A 24,992-nucleotide genomic window follows, 5' to 3' on the forward strand; every position below is an offset into this window, starting at 1 on the left:
GTCTCCTTCTTTTCAGTCCGAGTTAAGCTCTGTGCGTTGAGAGGATCTTTGAAGTGTGACTAACAGGTTGGCGTTGAAGCGTCTGACGCTCCGCTGACAGACGAGCTTCAGATCAACGTTTCACTTCATCATTTATGGATGAGACTTTTCCTCCTCACTCTCTGCTGACTCAACAACTCCTCCATCTCCTCCTATTTGTTTCCTCCTCCTTCTTTCCTTCTCCTCTCCTTCTCCTCTTCTCTGCTTTTTGTTTCTCCCTCCTTCTGTCCTCTTTGTCTTCTCCTCCTCTTTTCTGTTTCCTCAACTCTTTTTCCTCATCTCCTTTCCTTTTCAGTTCCTCCTCTTTTTCTCCTCTCTTTTCCTCCTCCTCATCCTCCTTCTTCCTTTATTTTCTCATCTTCCTCTCTTCCTTTCTTCTCTCCCATATTTTTCCTCCTTCCTTTTGGATCCCACCCCTCTTCCTTTTTCATCTCCTTTCCTCTTCTTTTTCACCTTCTTCTCTTTTTGTCATCTCCTTCTCTTTTTCCTTCCATTTTTTTCTCCTCCCTTTTGGTCTTTGTTCTCTTATTGTACCATTTTCTTGCTCTTTTTGGTGTCCTTTCTTTTTCCTTTCTTTTCTCCTTTTGCTCTATCTTCTCCTTCTCCTTTAGTCTTTTCCTCCACCTCCATCTTCCTTCCATTTGTCCTTCCTTCTTTTCCTTCTGTTTTAATATTTCTCTCTTTTTTTCACCTTTGGTTTTGTTTACTCTTGCTCCCTTGTTCACCTTTCTTTCTTTACTCCTCTTCCTTTTCCTTCTTTTCATCTCTTTTCTTTTTCTTGTGTCCTTCTTAATTCCTGTCTTTTCTTTGTTTTATTATCTTCTTATCCCCTTCACCTTTCTCTGGCCTTCTTCTCCTTGCACTTTTTCTTTTCTCTCTCCCTTTCCTTCTTTCTCTACTCCTTTTTTTCCATTTCCTGTACTTGTTTCCTCTGTCCTCATTCAGATGCCTTTTCCTTGTGTCCTCTTTTAACCCTTCCCTCTCTTCTTCCTCTCTTGTTTAGTGGTTTTGAGGAAAATTGTGCAGACGCCTTTAAATGTGGAAACAAAGTTTGGCAGATGATGCAGAAATATTCATGCGACTGATCCCAGAATAAAAGCGAGCGCCTCGTAAAGATAAAAAGATGGATGTGTCTCCTGTTGGTCATCTCAGTTCACTGATGACTGAGCGTTTCTCCCTCTTCCTCTCTCTGATGGTTTGTGCTGTCTCAGCTGAACTCCCGTCATCAGATATTCCTCCACACCTCTAATCCTCACGCTGTGCCCTCCTCCCCGTCAGGGAATCCCTCCATCCTGCAGAATATCTACAGCAGCCAGCAGCCTCTGCCCTCGTAGGAGTGTGTGTGTGTGTGTGTGTGTGTGTGTGTGTGTGTGTGTGTGTGTGTGTGTGTGTGTGTGTGTGTGTGTGTGTGTGTGTGTGTGTGTGTGAGAGTTTTACCTGGAGGGGATTCTGTATCAGTGCGTGCACACGTGCTCAGGCTCACACTGAGTTTAAAGGCAGGGGTGTAACAGGAGCCAGCTCTTCCAGCCAACTCTGCAGGCTTCTCTGTAATCCTCTTAGCACGAGACCCCAAAGAACGAGGTTTCCCTTCTTCTTATCAGCCGCCTCCTCCTTTCCGTCACATAACCCGGCTCCTATATGTTCCAGAGAGCCTGAAAACATCACGAGCTGGAGCAGAGTCACTGTTCAGTTTTTACATTTCTCTGAATGCACCGTCCTAGATGTCACGACTCAGACAGGAGCATCTGCATGTGCAGGAAAAATCATGCAAACAGCATGTTTAACACATTAGTGCTCATAAAACCTGAAAAATGCAGTAACAGCATGTGCACTTCATGCATCCTTAAACTGTTGGAAAACATGCAACACTTTTTTTAAGTATGACTTTAAGTTTCACATTCAAAGGAAAGAAAGGGATTTCCATATTCTAATATTTGCAGTTACACTCTTTTCTTTAAAATTACAAATAAAGATACACACTTCATTTTAATAAGGTGTCATTTTTCATTCAGGGTCTTTTTGTTAAACAATAGATTTCCACTTTATGCCCCTGTCTTTATACTTTTTTGCCATTTCATTGTCACTCTCCATTGTGACAAATGTTTAGTCTCAGTGCTACAGTCTTAATAACAGACTCAGATGATGAGGTTTTTCAGATGACGTCTTTGTATGAATGTGTTTTATAAAAAAAAATCGCTGCATCAAAGCACATTAGCATGAGAAATGTTGAAGCAAAGAAGGAATTCTCAGATGTTTTGTTTCTTCGAGGACTTAATGTGAGTGTCTGAGTTGATATATTTCTGACTGTGGTGTGTGAATTGGACTCTTGCATGTGAACATAATTTCACAGTGGCTGAGTTTTGTGAAGCAGAATTATGAATATCTGATTAAAGGGTTGGGGTTATAATTATTTCTGATTTTGTTTCAGAAGTTTTAGTCGTGTGTTAAAGTCCAAAAAGGAATCCACTGCTTTCAGATTTAAAGTTATTTTTCTGTGTTTGTAACCTCTCTCAGTCTAACCTATCTGCTGTCTGTATCTGTGTCCCTGACGTCGAACTCGTCTGCTTTTAGTCTGTAGAAGTGAAACTGAAGACAGACAGTTGTTTATATTTATTTGTTCCACACACATGTGTAAGCACACACATGGTTTATACTTACACAACATTGTACGAAATTTGCTTGAAAAGTAAAAGTGTCAGCTCGAGGCTAAGGTTTCTTTAAACTGCCAGGGTTAGTGAAAGCCTTCGTCACCAATGACTGTTAAGTGGCTTTCGGAAGAGAGAAACCTGAAGAAAAATATGTAGGGTAAAAAAATAACCTGTAGTTCTTCAAGTGTCCACTTGAGGCTGGTCGAAAAAGTCCAGTATTCCCCCCAAACACCTTTACCCATGTTAAAATGCCCCTTTCGACGGCATAAACTAACATGTTTACTGCCCAGTTCTAAAAGGGTGGTCTCAAAGCTTATTTTTTAATTTTGGCAACCAAGAAGGAGGTTAATTTTTTTAGCTGTTGGTTTTTTCCTTCACATGATTTCCAGCCCAGCAGAGTCATACTCAACAATCAGCCACTGGGACCATTTAGTTCTTGGAACTTCTGATCAAAAAGCACCTTTTGTGGGGTGCAGATGGCCTAACGGTCTAGGTCGCACTCTGCAAAGTTCACCCTCAAGCGGGTGGCCCTGTTCAAATCTAGCCCGTGGCCTGTTGACCTGACTCTCCTTCTGTTTCCTGTTCTATCCTCTCTAATCAAAGCCATAAAAAGCCTAAAACTGAAAAAAAAAAAAATATATATATATATATATTTTTTTTTTTTCTGTTTTTAGGTTGCAAATGTTTGGTGCAGTTAACCTTTCCAACATGGTGACCATTTACCATCATTTGGCTTCAAAACAACCAACCACAAGAGGTTACCTTCATGTGTTTTACAATTTCGGCATAATGTTGAGTACAAGTGTTAACTGTAAATTTTACCGTTTGTACTGTTTTACCGTTGTAAACTTTTGACTGACGACACAGAAAACTTAACAAGCAGAGCAAGATGGCTAACAGTATCTCAAGGGATTAACTAGCCAGATCAATTATGTTTGGGAATATCTGTTGAATAGAAAATATCAGAAAGAATTTCAGTGATGGCTACCAGAAAACAAACTTCATTGTTTGACAGTTCACTGGACATTTTGCGTTTTAATTCTGCTTCTTGTATGAATTTGAGATGAGGTGTGGTATAAGTATCGTTACCCCAATATATCACGATACTTTTACCTGTGATAAAATATCGATTTTTCAACTCTTAATATTGATATTTTTGTTGAATAAAAGTTAACATTTTTGCAACTCCACTGCCGCAGATGGCGCCAAAGAGCTACTCCACTGTTTGGTGCACATAAACTGCATAATAAATATAATCTCAAAGTATGTTCAAAATATTTTTTTCTTAACTTGATGATGTGGGTTTTGATGCTGTAAAAATGAATGTTTTTTTTCTATTCTTGGGTCAGTTAGTTTAAAATCATTTTAGGTTTAATTTTGACAGTGTAGCAGGCTGATAAAATAATCATGTGCAATATTAGATGTTTTATGAGTAACATTAGTTACACCAAGTGACATCTATCAGTTTCACCAACTGACCATGTCTTCACCCAATAGTTTTTTGCAAGATTAGTTTCATGTCGCAACAATTTAAGTGACAAACTTGATGCACTTTATATTTTCGACTTGTGTATGTGCATGTATGAAACACTGCTTGTGACTTTCTTTATTTTAACTGTAATAAAATAGAAAAGCTGTTTTAAATCTAATCGTTAACTGTGTAGAATATTGCAACATATCACAATATTTTGATGTCCCAACATTATGTTATCGTGACCCAAGTATCGTGATGCGGATCAATACTCATCCCTATAAATCTCTCTTTTCTGTGTTTTTTGGTTTGAAGCACGTTGGAGGTCAAAGCTGACTGAAATTGTTCCTCCACTGATTGCAGCATTAGTTTAAGGTGTAGGTGTAATCTAATCTTGTTAATCTCATTATGTTTTCTCTGATTTGGATCTTAATTGGAGTAAGATTACCTTCTAGAGGTGTGTGTGTTGTGTGTGTGTGTGTGAGTCTCAGTTATCACACGTTTCGCCTGGATGTTGAAGTTAATCACATTACAGCGTGTAAACATAATTACATCAGGAGGAGTTTTCTCAGGTTTATTATTCTGACATTAAGACACATTTTCTCGGAGTCACATTTTTAATATTTAGTCGCCTCCTTGAATCCCTCATGCGTTCATCTTTCCTTACTTTCCTGCAGCTGCTGTCTTCCTCTCTGGTGTCTCGGCTTCACTTCTGTCTCTTCAGACTCTGGCTCCGTAAACTGGGTTGTTGGTGGAAGTGATGAAGATTCATCCTCACTCTGAAAGTTGGGAAGCCCGTAGAGACTGAAGTTTTCCCGTTTCTTCTCCCTGGAAAGCTGTAGTTTGGATTTCTGCAGCAGTAATGAAGTTTATGGATCCACAGCAGCTCTCAGACTATTATTAGTTTGCTTGAATTTCCCCACTGAAGCTTTTAAATTATTTAACGCTCTGCGCTCGTCTTTTTCAGGGCTGTGAGAAGCACGTATGTTCACATGCACACAAGTTTAATCTGCTTGTTGCATATTTATAGGTTTGTGCTTCATTTGGGGAGTTGATCATGTTGAAAACTTCACATGTGCAGAAGATTCAAAGCTGGATGCAGCTCAGACGAGTGACTACATGAGGGAGTTGGACTTTTCTGACTTTCTGGAAATCTCCTAAGACTTGACTTTACTGAGATCCGACTTGGTGAAATCCCAGATATATTGTTTCAGAAACCTTCAACTGACATCTTTTTGGCGCAACTTGAAATTGCTCTACAGCTAATGTGTCGTCCATCTTTAAGCAGTCTGTGCTTTTAACCAACATTTTTTTTCTAACCCGTGTCTCAGGCATCATCCACCAGATGAAGGGCGAGTATGAAGCAGCTCTGAAGCTCCATAAAGCCCACCTGTCCTTCGCCCAGGAGCTGAGTGACTACGCAGCCCAGGGTCGGGCCTACGGGAACATGGGTAACGCCTACCACGCTCTGGGCCTCTATGACCAAGCTGTGCGGTATCACCGACAGGAGCTGCAGATGTCACTAGAGGTGAGTTCCTGGAATCATCAGGAGCTGAACTCTGAGACTCGTGCTGAGAACAGATTTATGAATCCTGTTTGTGCCTCAGGTGAACGATCGCCCGTCTCAGGCCTCCACTCACGGTAACCTCGCTGTGGCTTATCAAGCTTTGGGCGCTCATGATCGAGCTCTGCAGCACTACCTTCATCACCTGACCATTGCACGAGAGCTGCAAGACTCTCAGAGCGAAGCCCGAGCTTTAGGTGAGTTATAAAAGAGAAAGACTCTTTCAGGTCTAAAGAGAAAGACTGATTTAAAACTTTGAGGTGTGTTCTTTCTTTGCAGCAAACTTGGGAAACTTCCACAGCTGGAGGGGGGAGTACGCTCAGGCTTTACCATACTACCAGCAGTACCTGAGTCTGGCTCCAGGACTGCAAGATTTGGAGGGAGAAGGAAAAGTCTGCCACAACCTGGGCTACGCTCACTACTGTCTGGGACAGTACAAAGACGCCGTCAGGTACGGACTCAACAAAACCAACAGATTACTGTTTGATTCATTAATGTTAATTAACTTTAACTTTGTTGATTGAAACCAAAAGAGATTCAAACACAAAGAGAAGTGTTACCAGCCATCCTGTTGTTTTCTTTCATGTTTACCCATGTTTGTTGTGTCTTCCTCAGGTATTACGAGCAGGACCTGGCCCTAGCAAAGGACCTCCAGGATAAACTGGCCCAGGCTAAAGCGTACTGTAACCTGGGTCTGGCCCACAAAGCGCTGGGGGAGTACAGCAGAGCAGAGGAGTGTCAGAGATATCTGCTCTCTATAGCTCAGACTCTGGATAACACTCAGGTCATCTTCTTCTTCATCTTCTTCTCCTTCTCTGGATGAAAAATAGAATCTCCTCTTGTGCTCAAGTTGTAACCGTGTGTTTATGTTCATCCTCAGGCTGTTTTCAGGGCTATGGGGAACCTGGGGGACGTGTGTGTGTGTCGGGGAGATCTCCAAGGAGCGGTGCGTTTCTACCAGCAGCAGCTGACCCTGGCTCAGAAGGTCGACGATCAAAAGATGGAGGCCGATGCTTACTCAGCTCTGGGATCAGTCCACAGGTGATAAAACCAGCTATGTTTGTGATTTCTCTCCCTCCTTTGGCTCTTCCCTCACTCTTCTTTCCCTCTGTTCTCCTCTGACTTCAGGCTCCTCCGACAGCTGGATTCAGCTTTGTCCTTCCACAGCCAGGAGCTGACCGTGCGTAAGGATCTAGGTGACCAGCAGGGGGAGTGTCGTGCTCTTGGTCACCTTGCAGCGGTTCACATGGCTCTTGGAGACTATGCCACAACCTTTCAGTGCTATGAGACCCAGCTGGGTCTGGCTCAGGGACTCAGGGACGCCCGTTTAGAAGCCCAGGTCCATGGGAACATGGGCATCACCAAAATGAACATGGGCGTGTTCGAGGAGGCGATCGGTTATTTCGAGCAGCAGCTGGCCATGCTGCAGCAGCTGAGCGGCACAGAGAGCATGCTGGACCGAGGCCGGGCGTATGGGAACCTGGCTGACTGCTATGACGCTCTGGGAGACTTCGAGGAGGCGATTCAGTACTACGAGAAATACCTGACTGTGGCTCAGAGTCTGAACCACATCCAGGACCAGGAGAAGGCTTACAGAGGGCTCGGCAGCGCACACAGGTAAGAGCACAAAACTGCAGAGCACACATCTCTTTTTCATGTGCATACATGAAAAGCCTGCAGCAGGGAGAGCATCAGCAAAGAGCCCTGGGGTCCAGAACACAGCGGATCAGTGAGGATCTGTATGACCCTGATGAAATCAGGCACAGCATGAAGGAGGAGCTGGACTAAAGGAAGGTTCAAAGAGGTCAAACACATAATGGTTTGCCTCTCAGAGATGATAGATGTGATCAGCTGACTGGGGCTGGAGTAAAGATCAGCTGATGTTCTGTGGGCAGAGTTTGACTTGGTGGCCTGCAGAAACTGAAATCTAATGAAGTGTTTATGTCTTATTTTTAGTTAAAAAAATTGTCTTATAAGACTTAACATGAGCCAGATTCAGCTGAAGAGTCAAGAAAAAATCTTAACCATTTATGCCCAACTTTTTTTCAGGGTTGTGAGGTATATAGTTTTTCAGTTAAGTCCATCTGAATCATGTTATGTATTTATTTTTTCCATTTTGTACTTTGTTTTGAGGAAAATAGGATTTTTATGACTGGCAGCAATTGTTGGTGGTCACACAGCTCGTCACTAAGTCACCTGAAATTATATAGAAATAATAATAATTATAATACTAGTAAAGTTATAAAAAACAATAATATAGACATAACACATTTTAAAAAAGTGTTGTGTGTGTGTGCATTGGCTATGGTAAGTACTTGTGTGTCAAGAAAATTGCACTTAATGAGTAAATTATGAGCAATGCTTCAGGCAGTGTTTTCCTTCAGTTAGCAACTAGCTTTGTGTCCACAGGCAACTTTTGTTTGCAAGCCCATGATTTTTTTTTATTTTTATTTTTTATCTCAGGTCCATTTTTTAAGGGTTACTCTTGAGATTTGGACTTGAATGGTTTGATTATTAAAAATAAGTTTGGGCAAAAATCCTAAGAAATTTATGAAAATTGCCTCTTTCCAGAACAATTTGCATCCACCATGTCTTCTGCCGAAAGGAGCAGGAAACAGATGATGTCATGTGACAGGAACCACTTGGAAATTTATTTATTTTTTATAAACCAAAATCTTTGTTAAAGTTGTCTACAAGCATATAAGTGGAAAAATTTGCATTAGTAACGCTGAGATTTTTTTATTTTGAGTGAAAAATGACAGTGATACACTTCAGCAACAATTGCTGCCAGTGGGGAAAAACGGGTAAATTCAAGATATTAAAAGACAAAATGATGCCTGAGTTGCAGAGCTTCAAATCCCTTGAAATAATAATAATATCTTAATACAGGAAGCTTCACAAGCAGTTTATGCGTCCTTTTTGTCTTTTATCATCTTGAAATAAGACATTTTTCTGGACTTGTTATAGTTGTGGTGTTGGCTATCTTCTTTTGGCCTGTGAGCTGATTGTTTTTTCTTCCTCAGTTTTTCTTCTGTGGTTGTTCTCCTAGACTCACAAGGAGTTAGATGTAACTCGGGGGTTATAAGAGCTTTTAAGTTATTGGTAAACATGGGAAATAGATTACATTCTCCACTGCAGGCTGGGAAACAGCAGTTAAAAAGAAAAGGCGTTGGTTTCATTCCTTTAAAATGCCATCAGAACAAATTAGCAACACGTCTGTTTTTCACTTATTCAATTATTTTTTTCTGTTCCTGCTGATGTCTTTGTCCAGTTTACATCTGTGTTCACGCTTTCTCATTAGCTCTGATATTTACCTCCTGAATGAGCTTTTCCTGCCTGGAGCGTAAACTTTACACACTTTAAATGAGATTCATGATGAAGATAAAAATAATCAAAACCCCGTCTCAGGAAACGGTAGAGGTGTTGATGGGAGCCGAGCTGTTTCCTCGCCTTTTCCCCGTGAAACTGGGCGAGTAATTTCCAGTGACAGGAGAACAGGGCTTAATGATGGGTTTCCTGTTTCCATCTGTGTCTGTGTTTGCGCTGCGAGTGTGTGAGGAGGATCCAAATGAGAGCGGGTTCATCCCAACGAGCTCAGCCTCTGTGTTTCTCTTCCTCCTGAGGATGAGGAAGTCTTTCTCACAGCGTAAAACCAAAATGACCTCTCATTACAGGAACATTTGCTTTCGTAAATTGCCCATTTTGGTCTCTGTGGATGAAAAGAAGCTTTGATAACAGGAGAAAGAGCAGTTAGTGTTTGTTTGGACTCTCTGCAGAAACAAACCATTAAAGAGAGATATCCACTCACTTTTCCCTCCTTCTCTTTGTCGTCAGGTCGATGGGGAGTCTCCAGCAGGCTCTGGTGTGCTTCGAGAAGCGGCTGGTGGTGGCTCATGAGCTGGGAGGTGAAGGAGGAGGGAAGGCCCAGGCTTACTGTGAGCTGGGCACCTTACACAGCCAGCTGGGGAACTACGAGCAGGCCCTGTCCTGCCTGGAGCACCAGCTGAACATCGCTCGCTCAGCCGGGGTAAGGATTTATCAGACGGAGGTTGTTGTTCCTCCTCATGCCTTCTTAAATACAACAAACAATAACTTCTTTACATAAAAAGCACATTATGCAGAGAAAGCTCAGTAAATATGTTTCTCTCTGTCAGAATAAATCTCTGGAGGCAGAGGCAAGTGATGCGCTCGGGGGTGTTTATCAGCTGATGGCAGACAACGAGACGGCGCTACAGGTTGGTGCAGATTCACAAAGTCAGTGTTTTCTTTCTGAAAGAAAAGACAGCTACACTTTGTATATAAATCTCCTTGCCTTACTTTTTGCAGGTTAGTTAAGGACACATTGAAAAAAAACAACATTAACATAACACAATACTCATAGACGCACTAAGAAACAACGCTCTATCTTTCCTCCTGCAGTGGCACCAGAGAGCGCTGGACATCGCAGAGCAGACGGGGTGTGTGAGGAGCCAGGGTCGAGCCTACGGAAACCTGGGGCTGACCTACGAAGCTTTGGGGAACTTTGAGCGGGCCGTGGTCTTCCAGGAGCAGCACCTGAGCGTGGCAGCACAGACCAACGATCTGATCGCCAAAACTCTGGCCTATGGGAGCCTGGGAAGGATCCACCATGCTCTGCAGAACTCAGCACAGGCTGTGATGTACCTGCAGGAAGGTAAGAAACCACAAACTGAAACCTTCTTATAGGACAACAAAACCTCATCATCAGAGGAAGTCATGTTTAAAGAGGAGTATTTTATTTTTTTGTCTTTATTTTGTCCCTCTGGTGCCCCTGTAGTATCCTTACATAATTTACAGCTCAATAACAATCTTTTTTCTCTCTCTGGTGTTTTAGAAAACCCTTATTTCAACCACCGTCTGAAACATTTTTGCTCTAGCTGCTGTCTCTTTAAGGCGCCCTGCTCCAGAAACCCTCTTCCATCTGATTGGTCAGCTTTCTGGAGGCCTGTTTGGGCAGACCTTGGTGTTAAAGGCCCACTTCTCCAACATGTCATGAACCAGTGAAGACATTATTATGTGATGACATCATTATTTTAACAAGTCTGATGTCCTCATTTTAATCATTTACAGACAGATTCAGGGATTTCTGCAACAAATGAATATGTATAGGTTTGAAACTTGTTTAGTTTGGACATCCATCATCAGTACTTAAAAGTATGGGAAGGCAGAATCATTCGTGTTTGGTGTCAGTGTGATTGTGAGTGTGATGCTGACCTTCTAAAATGCTGTCATGGGGAGTCTGCTCAGATATGGGATGGCAGCCTGGTTCAGCTCCTTATCTGTTCAGTGTAAATCGAAGATCAATGAAATTCTTAAATGTGCTATGAAAGTGATAGGCAAGGAGAATTACCTGTCCCTTTAAACTATCTTTGAAAATATCTTTGTCAGCAGGGCATAAAACATCTTGAACAACTCTTCTCATGTTCTTTATTCAGAATATGAGCTATTGCCCTCTGGAAGACAGTTCAGAACTAGTAGATTTAAAAGAAATCACTTTAAACTCTTCTTCCTCCCTACCTCCATCACTTTACTTAAAGGTCCCATATTATACTCCTTTTCTGCAGTTTAATATGGATCGTTGATGTCTTCATGAAATGGTAGTAACATGTTTTGGTCCAAAAAGCCAATAATTCAAGCACAGCAGCATTGTTTCCAGTCTCTCATAGCCCCTCTGTTCAGAACGCTCTGATTTAGTGGGCGAGACCTTCATATGTAAATGAGCCACCGCTGATACCGCCCCGCTCTTCAGCGTCACTGAGAGCGGCGCCACAAGCTCCAAGTGCACAATGTTTAGAAAACAGCAAAGCTCGTTTACCACAACATTACAGGCTCAAACAACAGCCTAATTGCAGCTAAAGTTAGCATTCTGAAGCTAACACAGAGACAGGGGGGACACTGAGGAAAAGCTCTTCCATCTGCTCCACAGCACACAGCATTTAAAATACTCACATTTCCAGGGTCTGAGGTTTGTTGGTGGATGGTTGGTAATGCTCCTGGATTCAGGACCAGTCTATTCGCTAGCCCTCTGTTGGACTGTCCAAAGTTGGAAAAGCAGTCGGCCGTGAAGTGACTAGCACACACATGCACAGTTTTACTGAGTGTGGCTGGCACATTTCCCTAATAAATGAACCCTAGCCACTTGGTCGTGTCTTCTACTGAGATGGGAAGCTTGTGCATGGAATTATGTAGCTGTTTACAGCCAAAATTAAAGCAGTGATGGCTCTCCAACTTTGGCATTCTCCTCCATGTTGCTGGAGAGATTTCTCTTCAGCAGCGGGGAGGGGAGTGGGCAGGGAGGGGGTTCAGGGGTATCTGCTCCGGTGGACCAATCAGGTCAGACTTGCTCCTAATTGGTCAAAAAAGGGAATCGCTGACGTCGGCAAATCTCCAAAATCCAAATGGCTCGTTTTAGGTCAGGATTTTACATTCACAAGCACTACTAAGTACAGGTTTGGTCATTAAATATCACATTTTGTGGGCTGTGAGGAAAGCCAAAGACCCACAAATTTCACTAAAAGACTAAATAAAGTGATTTTTGCATAATGTAGGACCTTTAAACTATCTGCTGGGACAAAACACAATGCTCTAGTGTATGAGCAGAAGGGTGTTCTTATTCTTGCATTAATTTTATTGACATTGATTTTACAACCATATCAGTATGTTTTGTATTTATTGACATGTATTGTGTCACTGGCATGCCACAGTGAACACAGCTTTTATTCAGCTATTTATTTTACAACAGGCTTGTTATTGTACATTATATTGTATACTTTAGATTGGTATGACTGTATGAATGAGCGATGTATCGAATGTGGGCAGCACTACACTTATGTCCACAAAAAATCTCCCTTCAGGGACAATAAAGTTTATCTTACCTTCAGTCAAAGACTTGGACTCATCATAGTGGAAATACTTATACCTGGCTAACAGTCTGAATCCTTCCTCCTCCTGTGGGCGATGATTGACCTGAATAAGATGCATCATGTGTCCGACAGCGTGTTTCAGACGTCTTCTTTAAGTTCAAACGCTGATGGTTTGACAACAAACTCAATTTTTGATGAAAGATGTCCAAAGCTAGCCACTCTCCCCCTGCAGCCGCTGTTTCTGATTTTATGGACGGCCCTGTCTCCTAACTTTGATCTGCATGTTGGTGTCTTATTTTAAAGTGAGAGGTGTTTAGGCCTAAATACTCTGAGCTCTGAAAAGGTGTTTACGAGTCTGACTCAGGTTAATAAAAGATCAGCACAGGCTGTTTACCCTGCGGCGTTGTTTCCTCAGGCAGCTTGTTGTTGATAGTGTTGAGTGATTGAACTCCTCTGACTGGGCCGTGCTCTGAAACACACAAACAGATTCTCTTTAGTGAGATAAAAAAAAAACTCGAACAGCTCATCTGACCCCAAGAAGACAACTCCTCCACTCTCATTATACTATGAAACATCACACCATGTACTTATTTTACATAATGTTAGCGTCACATCATGTAACATTTTGTCAGGTTATGCTGTGTCTGTTGGATCATAAACATTGGAATTACTCTAAAACTAAATTAACAGACCTTTTGTTGTAAAGTTGACTTTTTCCTCTCATCTCTGAGGGTCCAGTCAGTCCCACAGTGTCTCATAGGAAAGACAAGAAAAGACAACACAGCTCAGACAGGAATAAGTAATGTTAATAAATCTAGGGCTGCCATAATTAATACAGAACTCAGAGAGTTAAACAGAAATGAGGAAAAGTATTACAGAGATAATTTGATTTATTTATGAACGCCTGTTAGACACAGTCACACTTTGTCAGATTCTTTCAGCTTTAATTGATCATTAACTCACCCAGAAACATCAGACTCTAAACAGAGTTGAGGTAAGGACAGAAACTTTGAGCGAGGGGCTCCAATTAACCTCCCAAAACTGAACACAGACAGATCAGAGGAGCAGACAGACAGAAACATCCAGAAAAGCATCAGCCCAAACTTAGTGTTTGATGAGATTCCTCTCAATCTGAGAGTCTAATGAGAACTAATTACAACCTGTCACGACTATCTGCTCACGCTCAGCAGGGAGACCAAACGTATCAGACACAGAGTGAAGAGCAGACAGAATACTGCAGCTTTGAGTCGGAGAGATGAAAAGACACAAAGACAGAGAGACAGAGAGACAAAGAGCAGAGGAACAATGAGAGGAGAAGAATGTGAGCGCCCAGGGCTCGCAGCAACAGCTGACATGACAACAGAAGAAGAAGGACGTTCAAAGAGATGATGCTCAGACCAGCCTCCAGCAGCCTGTGTCTGATCTGAAGCTTCTTCCTCCTCATTCTCCTATCACTCTCCTCCTTTTGCTCATCTTCCTCTTCCTCCTCTTCCTCAGGTCTGCGGCTGGCAGAGCAGTTAGGTAGGAGAGAAGATGAAGCGAAGATACGTCACCGGCTGGGCCTGTCGCTGTGGGCGGGAGGAAACCTGGAGGAGGCTCAGCATCAGGTCTGTCTTTCTGTCTGTCGGTCTATGTGCCAAGCATATATAACATTCACAGATTTAATTTTGTGTTGCATAAATGTCCAAACATACAAATTAAGAGAGAAGAAAACATCTTGGTTCATTCATTCATAAAGTAAAAAAACTTAAAATCAGTGACACAAGAAATCTCAGTAGTTGTACATATCTTTATATTACTCCCAGTAACAACTTTTTAAGCTTATCTTTGCAAAAAATAATGAGTTACATTTCTTTGTGTTTGATTTTTTAAAGCAATTTTAAACCTTAAAGCTCTTTTGTCGGACTTGAAGTTTGTGTGATTTTGTCAAAACAAATGGATTTTTTTCACCACAGAATTGTGAGCAGTTTTCCTATATTTAGGCATTCATAAAGAATTTTTATTAACAGTTTCATAAAAACATAAAACTCCATCACTTTTCTGACACATACCCCCCTAGCAGTGCTATCAGGGATTTTAAAATAGATAATAAAAGTTATTCCTCTTCTGATCAAAGCTCCTGTTTGCCTCATTTGTTCATAAAGAGGCATCGGGATTCATTCCAGCCTGTCTCTATGACAAGTTAAAAAAATCTTCACAGGAGCTTTAAATCTCTGCGAATTTCTGTTAATCCAAAAAGCTTAGTTTTTCTCACAGTAATATTCATAACCGTTGAATGTTGGGGTTCCATAAATGTTTACAAGAGCAAAACATCATTAAAATTGTGAAGTATCTAAAGCTGATTGGGTGTTACAGTGATCAATCGTTAAAGTCAGATTTTGAGAACAAAGCCATCTGCATGTTAAATAATGTCACTTCACATTAAGTCATGTTATATTACTTTTTTAAAGATGTGTTTGAAAGAATTCCTCAAACTAAAAGGGTTTAGGTATTTACACATGTAATTGCAGGATTGTTACACGTTTTTGCTCTTAAGTTTTATTTCCTGTGTCTTCAAGGCGAATTCATGATCATGTAGTCTCTAAGTTATTTACAGAATTTATTTTTTTATTTTACAAACTCTTAAAACTTTATGGGTTGATATATTTGCCAATCCTTCTCCAGGCCTGTAAATTGTAGTTTGACATACATGAGAGTTTCAGGTGTTTCTTCATCATATAAACACTTTCCTGTCACCTTTTAGGACTTTTATCAAACTCCCAGTCTGATACAGAGAACAGTATTCAGTGTCTCTGAGGTGGAGTGTGTATGAGCAGTGCCCCCCTGTGGTTCGTTTTAGAACATACTTTTGGATGGTGCACATGTGAACTGTTTACTTGCGGTTAAGTCAGCTTCCTCTCCTTAAAAATAATGTTTCTGAGAATAGACAAAAGAGATTAATTAAAGGACTTCCTGATAGCATAGGTGCTGAGAAGTTGAATAAGTTTTATGAACTTCCTCACAGTTGTTTCATTGTGTTGTTGAGCTGTGTTTAAATGTGTGTATCTGTACCTCTGTTGGATGAATATCATTGTGCTGAGTTTTTGTCCTCCGTGTGTTTCAGCTGTACAGAGCGTCTGTGTTATTTGAGATGATTCGTCATGAGACTCAGCACAGCACGGATTACAAACTCTCTCTGTTTGATCTGCAAACCAGCTCGTACCAGGCTCTCCAGAGGGTCCTCGTCAGCCTCGGTGAGTCACCTGCCCTCCTATGTTTTCTCTTTTGTTGTGAAGTTAGAATCTGTCCTCACCTGCCCTCTCTCTGCCTGTAATCTCTCAAACTCACCGTCTGTCTCTCTCAGGTCGTCATGATGAGGCGTTGGCGATAGCAGAGAGGGGGCGAACCCGGGCGTTTGCTGACCTCCTGGTGGAGCGTCAGAAAGGCAGTCAGCCTGCAGCCGACCCCTACATCCCTGTTACCGTGGAGAACATCCTGGAGACGGTGAACGCCCAGAGAGCCCTGGTTCTTTACTTCTCTCTGGCTGGAGGCTTCCTTTACAGCTGGCTTATAGCTCCAGGCACAGGTGACACACACACACACACATACACCCACACACACACACACACACACCCACACACACGCACATACACAAGTTCAAAACTGAGAGACGAGAATGGAATAATCGTTTAATGATGGATGGATGGTGGAAAGGTGAGATGGATGGATAAATGGCCTGAAAGATGGATGACCAACAATGGCTGGAGAATGGATGGATGAAAAAAAGATGAATTGAGAGGATAATGGATAGAAGTGATGGATTGATTGATCAGGACAAAATGGAGGGATGGAATAGGATCAGATAAGATAAGATAAGATAAACTTTATTGTAAAAGATGGTGAATTAGGTATTTAACTTTATTTTTTTTTATTATTTTGTTAAGCTGTCTTTTCCGTAATGCTATTCTTCTACATTTTCAAAATAAACTTTCATTCATTCATTCTTCATAAAATTTATTGTCCCCAAAGGGAATTTTGTCATGGACTAAAGTGCAGTGCTGCTCACATTTGATGCATCATTCACTCATTCATACATTTATACCGATCAACACTTAACCATATAAAATACAATACCATGCATGTTGTAAATTAATAAAAAAGGGGTTGAAGCGATGGATGACATATGATGGATGGAAGAAAGGATGGAGGGATGACAGATGTGAAAAATAGATGGATGGATGGATTGATGGATGGATGGATGTAAAATGTTGATTGATGGATGGATGGATGTAAAATGTTGATTGATGGATGGATGGATGGATGGATGGATGGATGGATGGATGGATGGATGGATGGATGGATGGATGGAGGTAAAATGTTGATGGATGGATGGATGGATGGATGGATGGATGGATGGATGGATGGATGGATGGATGGATGGATGGATGGAGGTAAAATGTTGATTGATGGATGGATGGATGGATGGATGGATGGATGAAAAATGTTGATTGATGGATGGATGGATGGATGGATGGATGGATGGATGGAGGTAAAATGTTGATTGATGGATGGATGGATGGATGGATGGATGGATGGATGGATGGATGGATGGATGGATGGATGGAGGTAAAATGTTGATTGATGGATGGATGGATGGATGGATGGATAGATGGATGGATGGATGGATGGATGGATGGATGGATGGATGGTTGTAAAATGTTGATTGATGGATGGATGTAAAATGTTGATTGATGGATGGATGGATGGATAGATGGATGTAAAATGTTGATTGATGGATGGATGGATGGATGGATGGATGGATGGATGGATGGATGTAAAATGTTGATTGATGGATGGATGGATGGATGGATGGATGGATGGATGGATGGATGGATGGATGGATGGATGGATGGATGTAAAATGTTGATTGATGGATGGATGGATGTAAAATGTTGATGGATGGATGGATGGATGGATGGAAATGTTGACTGATGGATGGATGAATTTGAATGATGGATGGATGTAAAATGTTGATTGATGGATGGATGGATGGATGGATTGATGATGGATGATGTAGAAAAATGGATTGGGGGAAGGATGGTAACTGGAGGGATGCAAAAAAAGATGAGTTAAAGGAATGATGCATGGATGATTGCATGGATGGAGGGATAAGAGGGGGATGGAGGGATGGATGGGGCTAGATTAGATGTATGAATGGATAAATGAACAGATGGATGCCTTATTGAAAACAAACTTCTTTCTTTTGGGCTCAGGTTATGTTTCTGAATAAGTATTTCTTCCTAAAATTTAAATATTTGTTATTAAACAAACACTAATGATAACTTTTGATTTGACTGAAAGCAAAACATTTTGATTAATTTACAATCATAAAAAAATCTATATTGTACCTAAAATCTCTTTGGTAACAGTAAACTCTATAAACTAAGGGCTCAGTCATGTTCCATTAAATGAATGACTCTGAAATGATCCAGTTTTATCGTGTAAACGCAGAAGCTTCATCACTCTGAGTTTATAGCTCCTGTCCTTTAAACCTGTCACATTCAGGAGCCTCTCTAAAGTGGCCCTCAGCTCAGAGCAGTAATTTCCCTGAGGCTGTGAATCTGTGAGTCCCAGAGGGACGACACCAGCGAGCCTGATCTCCTGCTCTGACATTAACCGAGCGCTCTCCTGCTCCTCAGAGGATGAACCTTTATCGAGACTCTGTGAAGTTTCCTCTCCTGATCAGACGGTCCTGACATTTAGAGACATTTATGAACTAAAGGAACAAAACTTTGAGTTTGCCCTGATCGACCACATGGCTCACACTCCATAAACCCTCATGTTTGTCGCCTCATCCTTATTTTTCTGTGGTTCATTTGAGTTCTGAAACATTTATCACAGCTTCTGAGCTCCTCCAGCTAACAGGCTGTGGACTTTTAGCCTGGTTAATAATTTACATATTTTCCAAACTCTGCCCTGCATACTGAGCCTGATCCATTTGGTATGCAGACTGTGTTTCAGAGTCCTGCAGACCGGCTTTATCATCTCTGTCCCAGTTTCTCCAGTTATTCCTGTGAACCCAACCCGGCTCATGCACCAAATCATGCTCTGTTTCCTGTCATATCCCTACTTGTTTGTGCTTCAACAGGTATTGTGAAGTTTAATGAGGTTTATCTGGGAGAGGTTGGAGCTGAGGCGTCAGAGCTCCAGGATGGAGGAGGAGGAGGGAGTCCTCAGTCTCTGGATCAGTACATCAGCAACGCTCGAGAGGCTCTGGGAGTGGACAGCCACTACAGCAGGTTTTTACTTTCTTTATCATTTCGATTTGATTCTGTTGAAAACAAACACATAAAACAACCTTTTTAAGTGTATTCACAAAACAGGAAAAGAAACCAAACAGAAAAACATGCAGAGTTCATCCAGCAGAAGACATTCAAAGACCAAAAAGTGAACAGAATTCATCACTTTGGTGCTTCCAGCTTTTAGCAAAATACTTTAAACTAAAACTTTTCAAAACAGCCTCAAACATGAACTCTGGTTCACAGAATCACTCATCACCTGAAACTGAAGTGAGATTTGAAACAGAGACTAGCTTTAACAGAGCTATAGCGCTAAATTCAATTTACTACATGATAATGATACCTTCTTTTGAAAAGGGTTGACTGAAATCATTTGATCATAGAAAGGCCGACTGCTGGGTAAAGTCATGCTGAGTTTGAGTCTGGGCTGATTGTAATGAACATTTAACCATTTCCTGCCTGAAGTTCATTTTGAGCCAGCATTTCCAGTATGGTGGGCTTCTTAATGCCTCTTCAGCGACAAACAGGTGATGTACTGTGACTGCACCTGTGTTTTGAGTCCATAACAATAACTTTTAGATACCCCACTAAAAGAAAATGTGTTTTTCTTTATTTGCTTCCTTTGAAGTTTCCAACTTTCGCATAAAGACAAAACAAACCTGAGCAAAGTTTTTTACTCCTGAGGTGAGCAGTAACTTTAGCCCAGCTAGCCTCTCAACAAACAGCTGTTTGGAAACACAGCAGAGAGAACCTGAAACCTGACAGATGGGCAGGAGTGTACCAGAGTTTTCATGAGTTCAGTAAAAGTTAAAAGAGTAAACCATACAACATCATAATTGTTGTTTGTTTATCAGAAGTTTAGCAGCAGATGTTAGCTACAAGCTAACAAGCTTATAGATGTAAATAAAGATTTAACCATTCTTTCGCCCCTTCATAAATAAATGGAATGTGCAGTCATATGTTCATTTGGGGGCAAATAAGATGCTAAAACAGGAGTTTTGTCCTGTGAAACTTGTCTGAAGGTAAATTTAAGCGTCCAACAGAAGCATTGTGGTGCTGCTAAACAGCATCAGAAGCAGCTGGGCTAACTGCAGACTCTATAACTCTTCATCTGTGTTCATTAAAACCAGAGAGGAGTGTGAGGAAGAGGGAGACAGGCCACATGCTGCATGTCATCAGTCTTCCTTTTCTATCGCTCTCCTCTGCCATATTTCCTCACTCTCATTCATCCCACCCTCAGTCTCAGGCTGTGGTCGGCTCCACAGACCACTTTGTAAATCACAGCCGTGTGTGGCGTCAGCAAAAGTTCCCCCACACAAACGGCATCTCAACTTTCTGCAGCAGGCTCACTGCAGAGAGGCGTTGTGTCTTTCTATGTGTGTGTGTGTGTGTGTGTGTGTGTGTGTGTGTGTGTGTGTGTGTGTGTGCGCACTCTCTGGTGTGACAGTTGTGTCTCCTGCTTGTCTGCAGCCTGGTGTGTTTGCACACATCACATGCAGCACTAAAACACTCTCCTCCGGTGGAGTTTTACTGCCCTCTACATGGATCCAAGCAGCAGAAACTGATATTTAAACACGCATCAAACCTCCCTGAGCAGTGGAAACTGCAGCCAAGCCCCACAAAAAGTAATCACTTCTGCTGATGATAAATTCAGCAGGCCATCAGTCCATAAAGGCTGCAGAGTCCAGTGATTAATAAAAAACACTCTGATTATTATTTCATCATTCATCATTCATCATCAGTTTGCTCTGAGTCTTTGTTCCAACAGAAGCTGTGATGCTGATAGTTATTCTGGCTGCTTTAGATACATCTGTTTTCAAATGAATAACATGGTAAACTGAATAAATAATGGGTTGCGAAGGTGTAGTGACCTGTCAATCACTTGGTAGCCACGCCCTAAAACAGAACTTATTGTCGTCAATACTCTGGCTTACTATAGTTTGTTTCAAATTTAAGTGATAAATTAAAGTGAACCACAAGATAATTGTAATTTCACAAGAATTAGGTATTAGCTATATTAAGAATTAAGTCAGAGCATCACAACAATAAAGTTAAATGACTATGGTAAAAACTTTACAATAAAAGGATTTTTGAGAGAAAAGAAAAGCACATTTATAAGATTAGAAATGAAATGAAAAAGAATAAAGTTGTGGTACTGCAGGAATAAACTGTAACAGAAAACTATTTTTCAAGAATAAAGTCATGAAGAGGGAGCTGTGGATGTTAAAATCACCAAACTTGTAGATTTAAAGAATAAACCTGTGAAGGAATAAAATTCTTTATTGAAGAGGAAAAAGTCTATTGGAAATTAAGCTGAAAGTTAAAGCTGCAAAAACTCAACTCTAATCAAGTGTTTCTTTCTTATTTTTATTAAAAAAATAAATGTCTCATTAGACTTAACATAAGCCACATTTACCTGACAAGTCCAAATAAATGTCTTAATACAAGATATTAAGAGACAAAAATGAAGCCTAATTTTTTTTTGCATAGAGCAATAAAAAAAATCTGTCAGTGGGGTAAGAATAATGTTCCATTTAATTTCTTGAAATAAAAATAAATTCTTCATGCAAGAAACTAAACAAAGACAATTTTCTTACCCCACAGGCAAATTTTGTGCTCTTCAGGTCTGGTGTCATTTTGTCTTTTATTATCTTAAAATAAAACCTTTTTCTGGCTCATATGAAGACGTATCACACTGTTTTTTTTATTGAATATAAGACATGAACACTTAATATATTTTAGTTCACTTCAGAAAACTTTAATTTTAAAAAAGATAAAGTTGGAGTTAGGGATTGGTACCAAGTTATGCACTTTTATAGGTACTGACCAAATTCTGTCAAAAGTACTGATTCATGTAAAATCAAAAGGTACTATGTTTAGGCACCTAAATGCATCTTGGTGACTGTGAGGGAGTGGAAAAGTAGACAATTTTCTATCCTGGACATGATTACAACATTGCAAGTTTATATAATGAAGAAAAAGTATGTTAAATTTAAAAATATATAGATATTATTATTAAACAAATTGATATTTTTCTACCAGATAAACAAAAAAAGTACTGAAAAATGGTACCGTTGAGTATCCATTTGCAAGGTACCAGGCATCGGTACTGTATCGTTTCAAATGTAAAAGGCACTCATTCCTATTTGGAGCTAATATATTCTTAAGATGTAAGTTGATGGGAATTAGTTGGTGAGAGAAATGTCAGTCTCCCCCTTCTGGCTAGTACTAAGAACGCAGGTTTTAATCACTTCTTACTTGGCTTTAACTTTCAGACCCACAGATGATCTGTACAACTTTCATTCTGTCAGTCACTGATGTTGATGCTGTTTATTTAAAGCACATGAATCTTAAGTGCAAAGAGTGTAAAAAGGCGTCATATCCAATCATGAGTTAAACCATGTTGAGAACCTTTTTAGCTCTAAACTTCTTGACTAACGTGTCCTGAGGCAAGTAAAAAGAGAGCATATGTGATATGAAACAGCCAATAAATAAGAATATTTATCTAATGTGTCTCGATGTATAAATGAAGAATACGTGTTTGATGTTTGTTCTTGGAGCTTTGTTGATAGTTTTAATGTCAGTTTGTTTGACTCTGCAGAGTTTGCTCCAGCAGTGAGACAGAGAGTGAAGCTGGAGATCTGTTGGAGCAACAGTTTGAGGATCTGAACAACAAGCTGACCTCAGCCACAGACCCCACAGGATACCTCCGCATGGTGTCCAGAAACAACCTCTTCAACAGGTCTGACTTTAGTCTCATCTCTACACAGCAGCAAGTCCTGCGTGTTGGTCTGTGTAACACTTTCTGTACATGTGTGTGTGTGTGCCCCCTACAGGAGCTGTCAGAGCATGACGAGTCTGTACAGCGCCACCGTTTCTCCAGCCAAGGACAGCCTGAGCTCCCCTCCCTGCAGACCAAGCAACATCAGCAAACCTCCTCTGAGAGCGCTTTATGACCTACTCATCGCTCCGATGGAAGGGGTGTGTGTGTTTATGATTTCTGCATGCTAACAGTTCATTCTGATGCTTTTTTAACTTCATGTTTCCGTCCTCCTCCCTCCTGCAGGGTCTGATGCACAGCAGTGGACCTGTGGGCCGACACAGACAGCTGGTGTTAGTGCTGGAGGGAGAGCTGTATCTCATCCCGTTTGCCTTGCTCAAAGGCAGCTCGTCCAATGAATACCTGTATGAGAGGTTCAGCCTGCTCTCTGTGCCGTCTTTAGGCAGCCTAGGAGGCTCCATCAAGGTACGCAGATCAACCTTTGTTGCTGTCATCCTTTGAAACAGATGCTTAAAATCTGACAGATACTAACCTTTTTAAAATCTGTCCTAAGATTCACCCTCGCCGCGGCGGTCCCTTCCTCAGCTCAGATGGAGGCTCGGTAGCTGCCGTGGTCGGGGCCCCTCGCTTGCCCCCCTCTGTGATGGACCGTTGGCTGTGGGGCCCATTACCCTCAGCCCAGGAGGAGACCATGTGGCTGGGGGAGCAGCTCGGGTGTCATCCTTTAACCGGAGCAAACGCCACGAAGGAGCGAGTCCTCGCAGCTCTGACGCAGGCTGAATGTGTCCACTTTGCGACTCATATCTCCTGGAAGCTGGCCGCTCTGGTCCTTGCACCGAGCCAGGAGCAGGCAGGAGGAGGAGGAGGAGGGCGACCCAGGGAGAGGTCGCCGTGTGGGGCGTCACATTCGGGTGATGCTGGGAGTCAGAACGGAAGAATCAAAAGTTCTTTCAGCAGCCCAGAGAGACTCCGAGGAGCGGAGGAGCTGAGCGAGGACGGGGAGAGTGTGTGTGATGTAGAGAGTGTGTGTGACAGTCCTCCTCTCCATGACTTCCTGCTCACAGCTGCAGACATCTTGGACTTGTGTCTGAGCGTCAAACTGGTGGTTCTGAGGTAAAACCCTTCACATACTAAGCAGATCCTCTTCAGTCTGATCCACTTGTTTTACCTGTGGCTCCTCCCCTTTCTCAGGTTGTACCCAGAGTCCAGCAGCAGGGTGTCAGCAGACGGTGTGGTGGGTCTGACCCGGGCCTTCCTGGCAGCGGGGGTTCAGTGTGTGTGTGTGTCTCTGTGGCCTGTGCCTGTAGCTGCCTCCAAAGTGTTCACACACACCTTCTACACGGCGCTGCTTAACGGGACCAAAGCCAGCGCCGCCCTGACTGAGGCCATGAAGACTCTGCAGAGCAGCAAACACTTCTCACACCCCTCCAACTGGGCCGGTGAGCAGACAGCTGTTATCAGACAGAGAGGGATGGAAAACATCTCACACACATCGTCTTTACAGAGAGGATGTTCTCTCTGCACTGCAAAAAACTGAAATCTTATCAAGTGTTTTTGTCTCATTTTAAGCAAAAAAACAGTCTTATTATTCTCAATTTGAGCCACGCTCACCTGCCCAGTCCAGAAAAATGTCTTGTGTTAAGTTATATAAAGACAAAAATGGAGTCTGAATTGCTTGGAACAGTTACAAAATCTGCCCATGGATCCAGAAAAATTTGCTCAAAAATTAGCTTAAACTAGAATAATGTTTTAATACAAGTACCTTTTTCTGTGCCATTGGCAGATTGTTTTTTTTTTACTTGTTACAAGCACTTTAGGCCTCTTTTTTGTCATTAAATTACTTGAAACAAGACATTTTTTTGGACTGGTCAGGTGAAAGTTTCTCATGTTACATCTAAAAAGACATTTTTTTCTTAATGAAATTAAGATAAAAATACTCGGTAAGATTTCAGGTATTTTCAGTGTGTCCTTCCTCTTCTACAGTCGGTAAAAGTAGATTTTACTTTTTTTTTTCTTTTTTTTTTTTTTCAAAACTGTTTATTAGCTTTTGATAAATGGAAGCAACATAAAGCCCAGACAGAAAAAAAAACCAATACAATACAATACAAAGTAATCATAGTAATAATATGAATAGAAGCAGTGCAAATTGCAAATTATATCAGAATATATTAGAAATAGTTTAAATAAATATATAATAGAATGAATGATAAATGTATTCCTTAAGATGTAGATATGAGAAAATAAATAATAATGATAATGATAAAGAAAAAACAAACGAATAAATAAAAAAGGGTTAAACTAGTAATAAAAAAGTATTAAGGTCATTGGTC

At 41.3% G+C, this 24,992-nt stretch overlaps 1 protein-coding gene across 2 annotated transcripts in view; it reads left to right on the plus strand.

The window, feature by feature from the left end:
* Nucleotides 1–24,992, plus strand: part of ttc28 (tetratricopeptide repeat domain 28) — a 140,110-nt gene that overhangs the window by 106,154 nt on the left and 8,964 nt on the right. For both annotated transcript variants that reach the window (XM_074689996.1, XM_074689997.1), the window contains 18 exons: nt 5,490–5,686; nt 5,766–5,919; nt 6,002–6,173; nt 6,338–6,506; nt 6,603–6,763; nt 6,851–7,339; nt 9,557–9,749; nt 9,877–9,957; nt 10,142–10,394; nt 14,101–14,210; nt 15,707–15,836; nt 15,947–16,168; nt 18,731–18,881; nt 22,483–22,623; nt 22,718–22,862; nt 22,948–23,127; nt 23,216–23,775; nt 23,854–24,101. In XM_074689996.1, coding sequence (XP_074546097.1) covers nt 5,490–5,686; nt 5,766–5,919; nt 6,002–6,173; nt 6,338–6,506; nt 6,603–6,763; nt 6,851–7,339; nt 9,557–9,749; nt 9,877–9,957; nt 10,142–10,394; nt 14,101–14,210; nt 15,707–15,836; nt 15,947–16,168; nt 18,731–18,881; nt 22,483–22,623; nt 22,718–22,862; nt 22,948–23,127; nt 23,216–23,775; nt 23,854–24,101 — 3,756 coding nt within the window. The remainder of the gene's footprint in view (nt 1–5,489; nt 5,687–5,765; nt 5,920–6,001; nt 6,174–6,337; nt 6,507–6,602; nt 6,764–6,850; nt 7,340–9,556; nt 9,750–9,876; nt 9,958–10,141; nt 10,395–14,100; nt 14,211–15,706; nt 15,837–15,946; nt 16,169–18,730; nt 18,882–22,482; nt 22,624–22,717; nt 22,863–22,947; nt 23,128–23,215; nt 23,776–23,853; nt 24,102–24,992) is intronic.

Source organism: Halichoeres trimaculatus, unplaced genomic scaffold (assembly GCF_033239565.1).
Source record: "Halichoeres trimaculatus isolate MK-OKI-2021-1 unplaced genomic scaffold, fHalTri1.1 fHalTri1_scaffold_16, whole genome shotgun sequence".
NCBI classification, from domain to species: domain Eukaryota; kingdom Metazoa; phylum Chordata; class Actinopteri; order Labriformes; family Labridae; genus Halichoeres; species Halichoeres trimaculatus.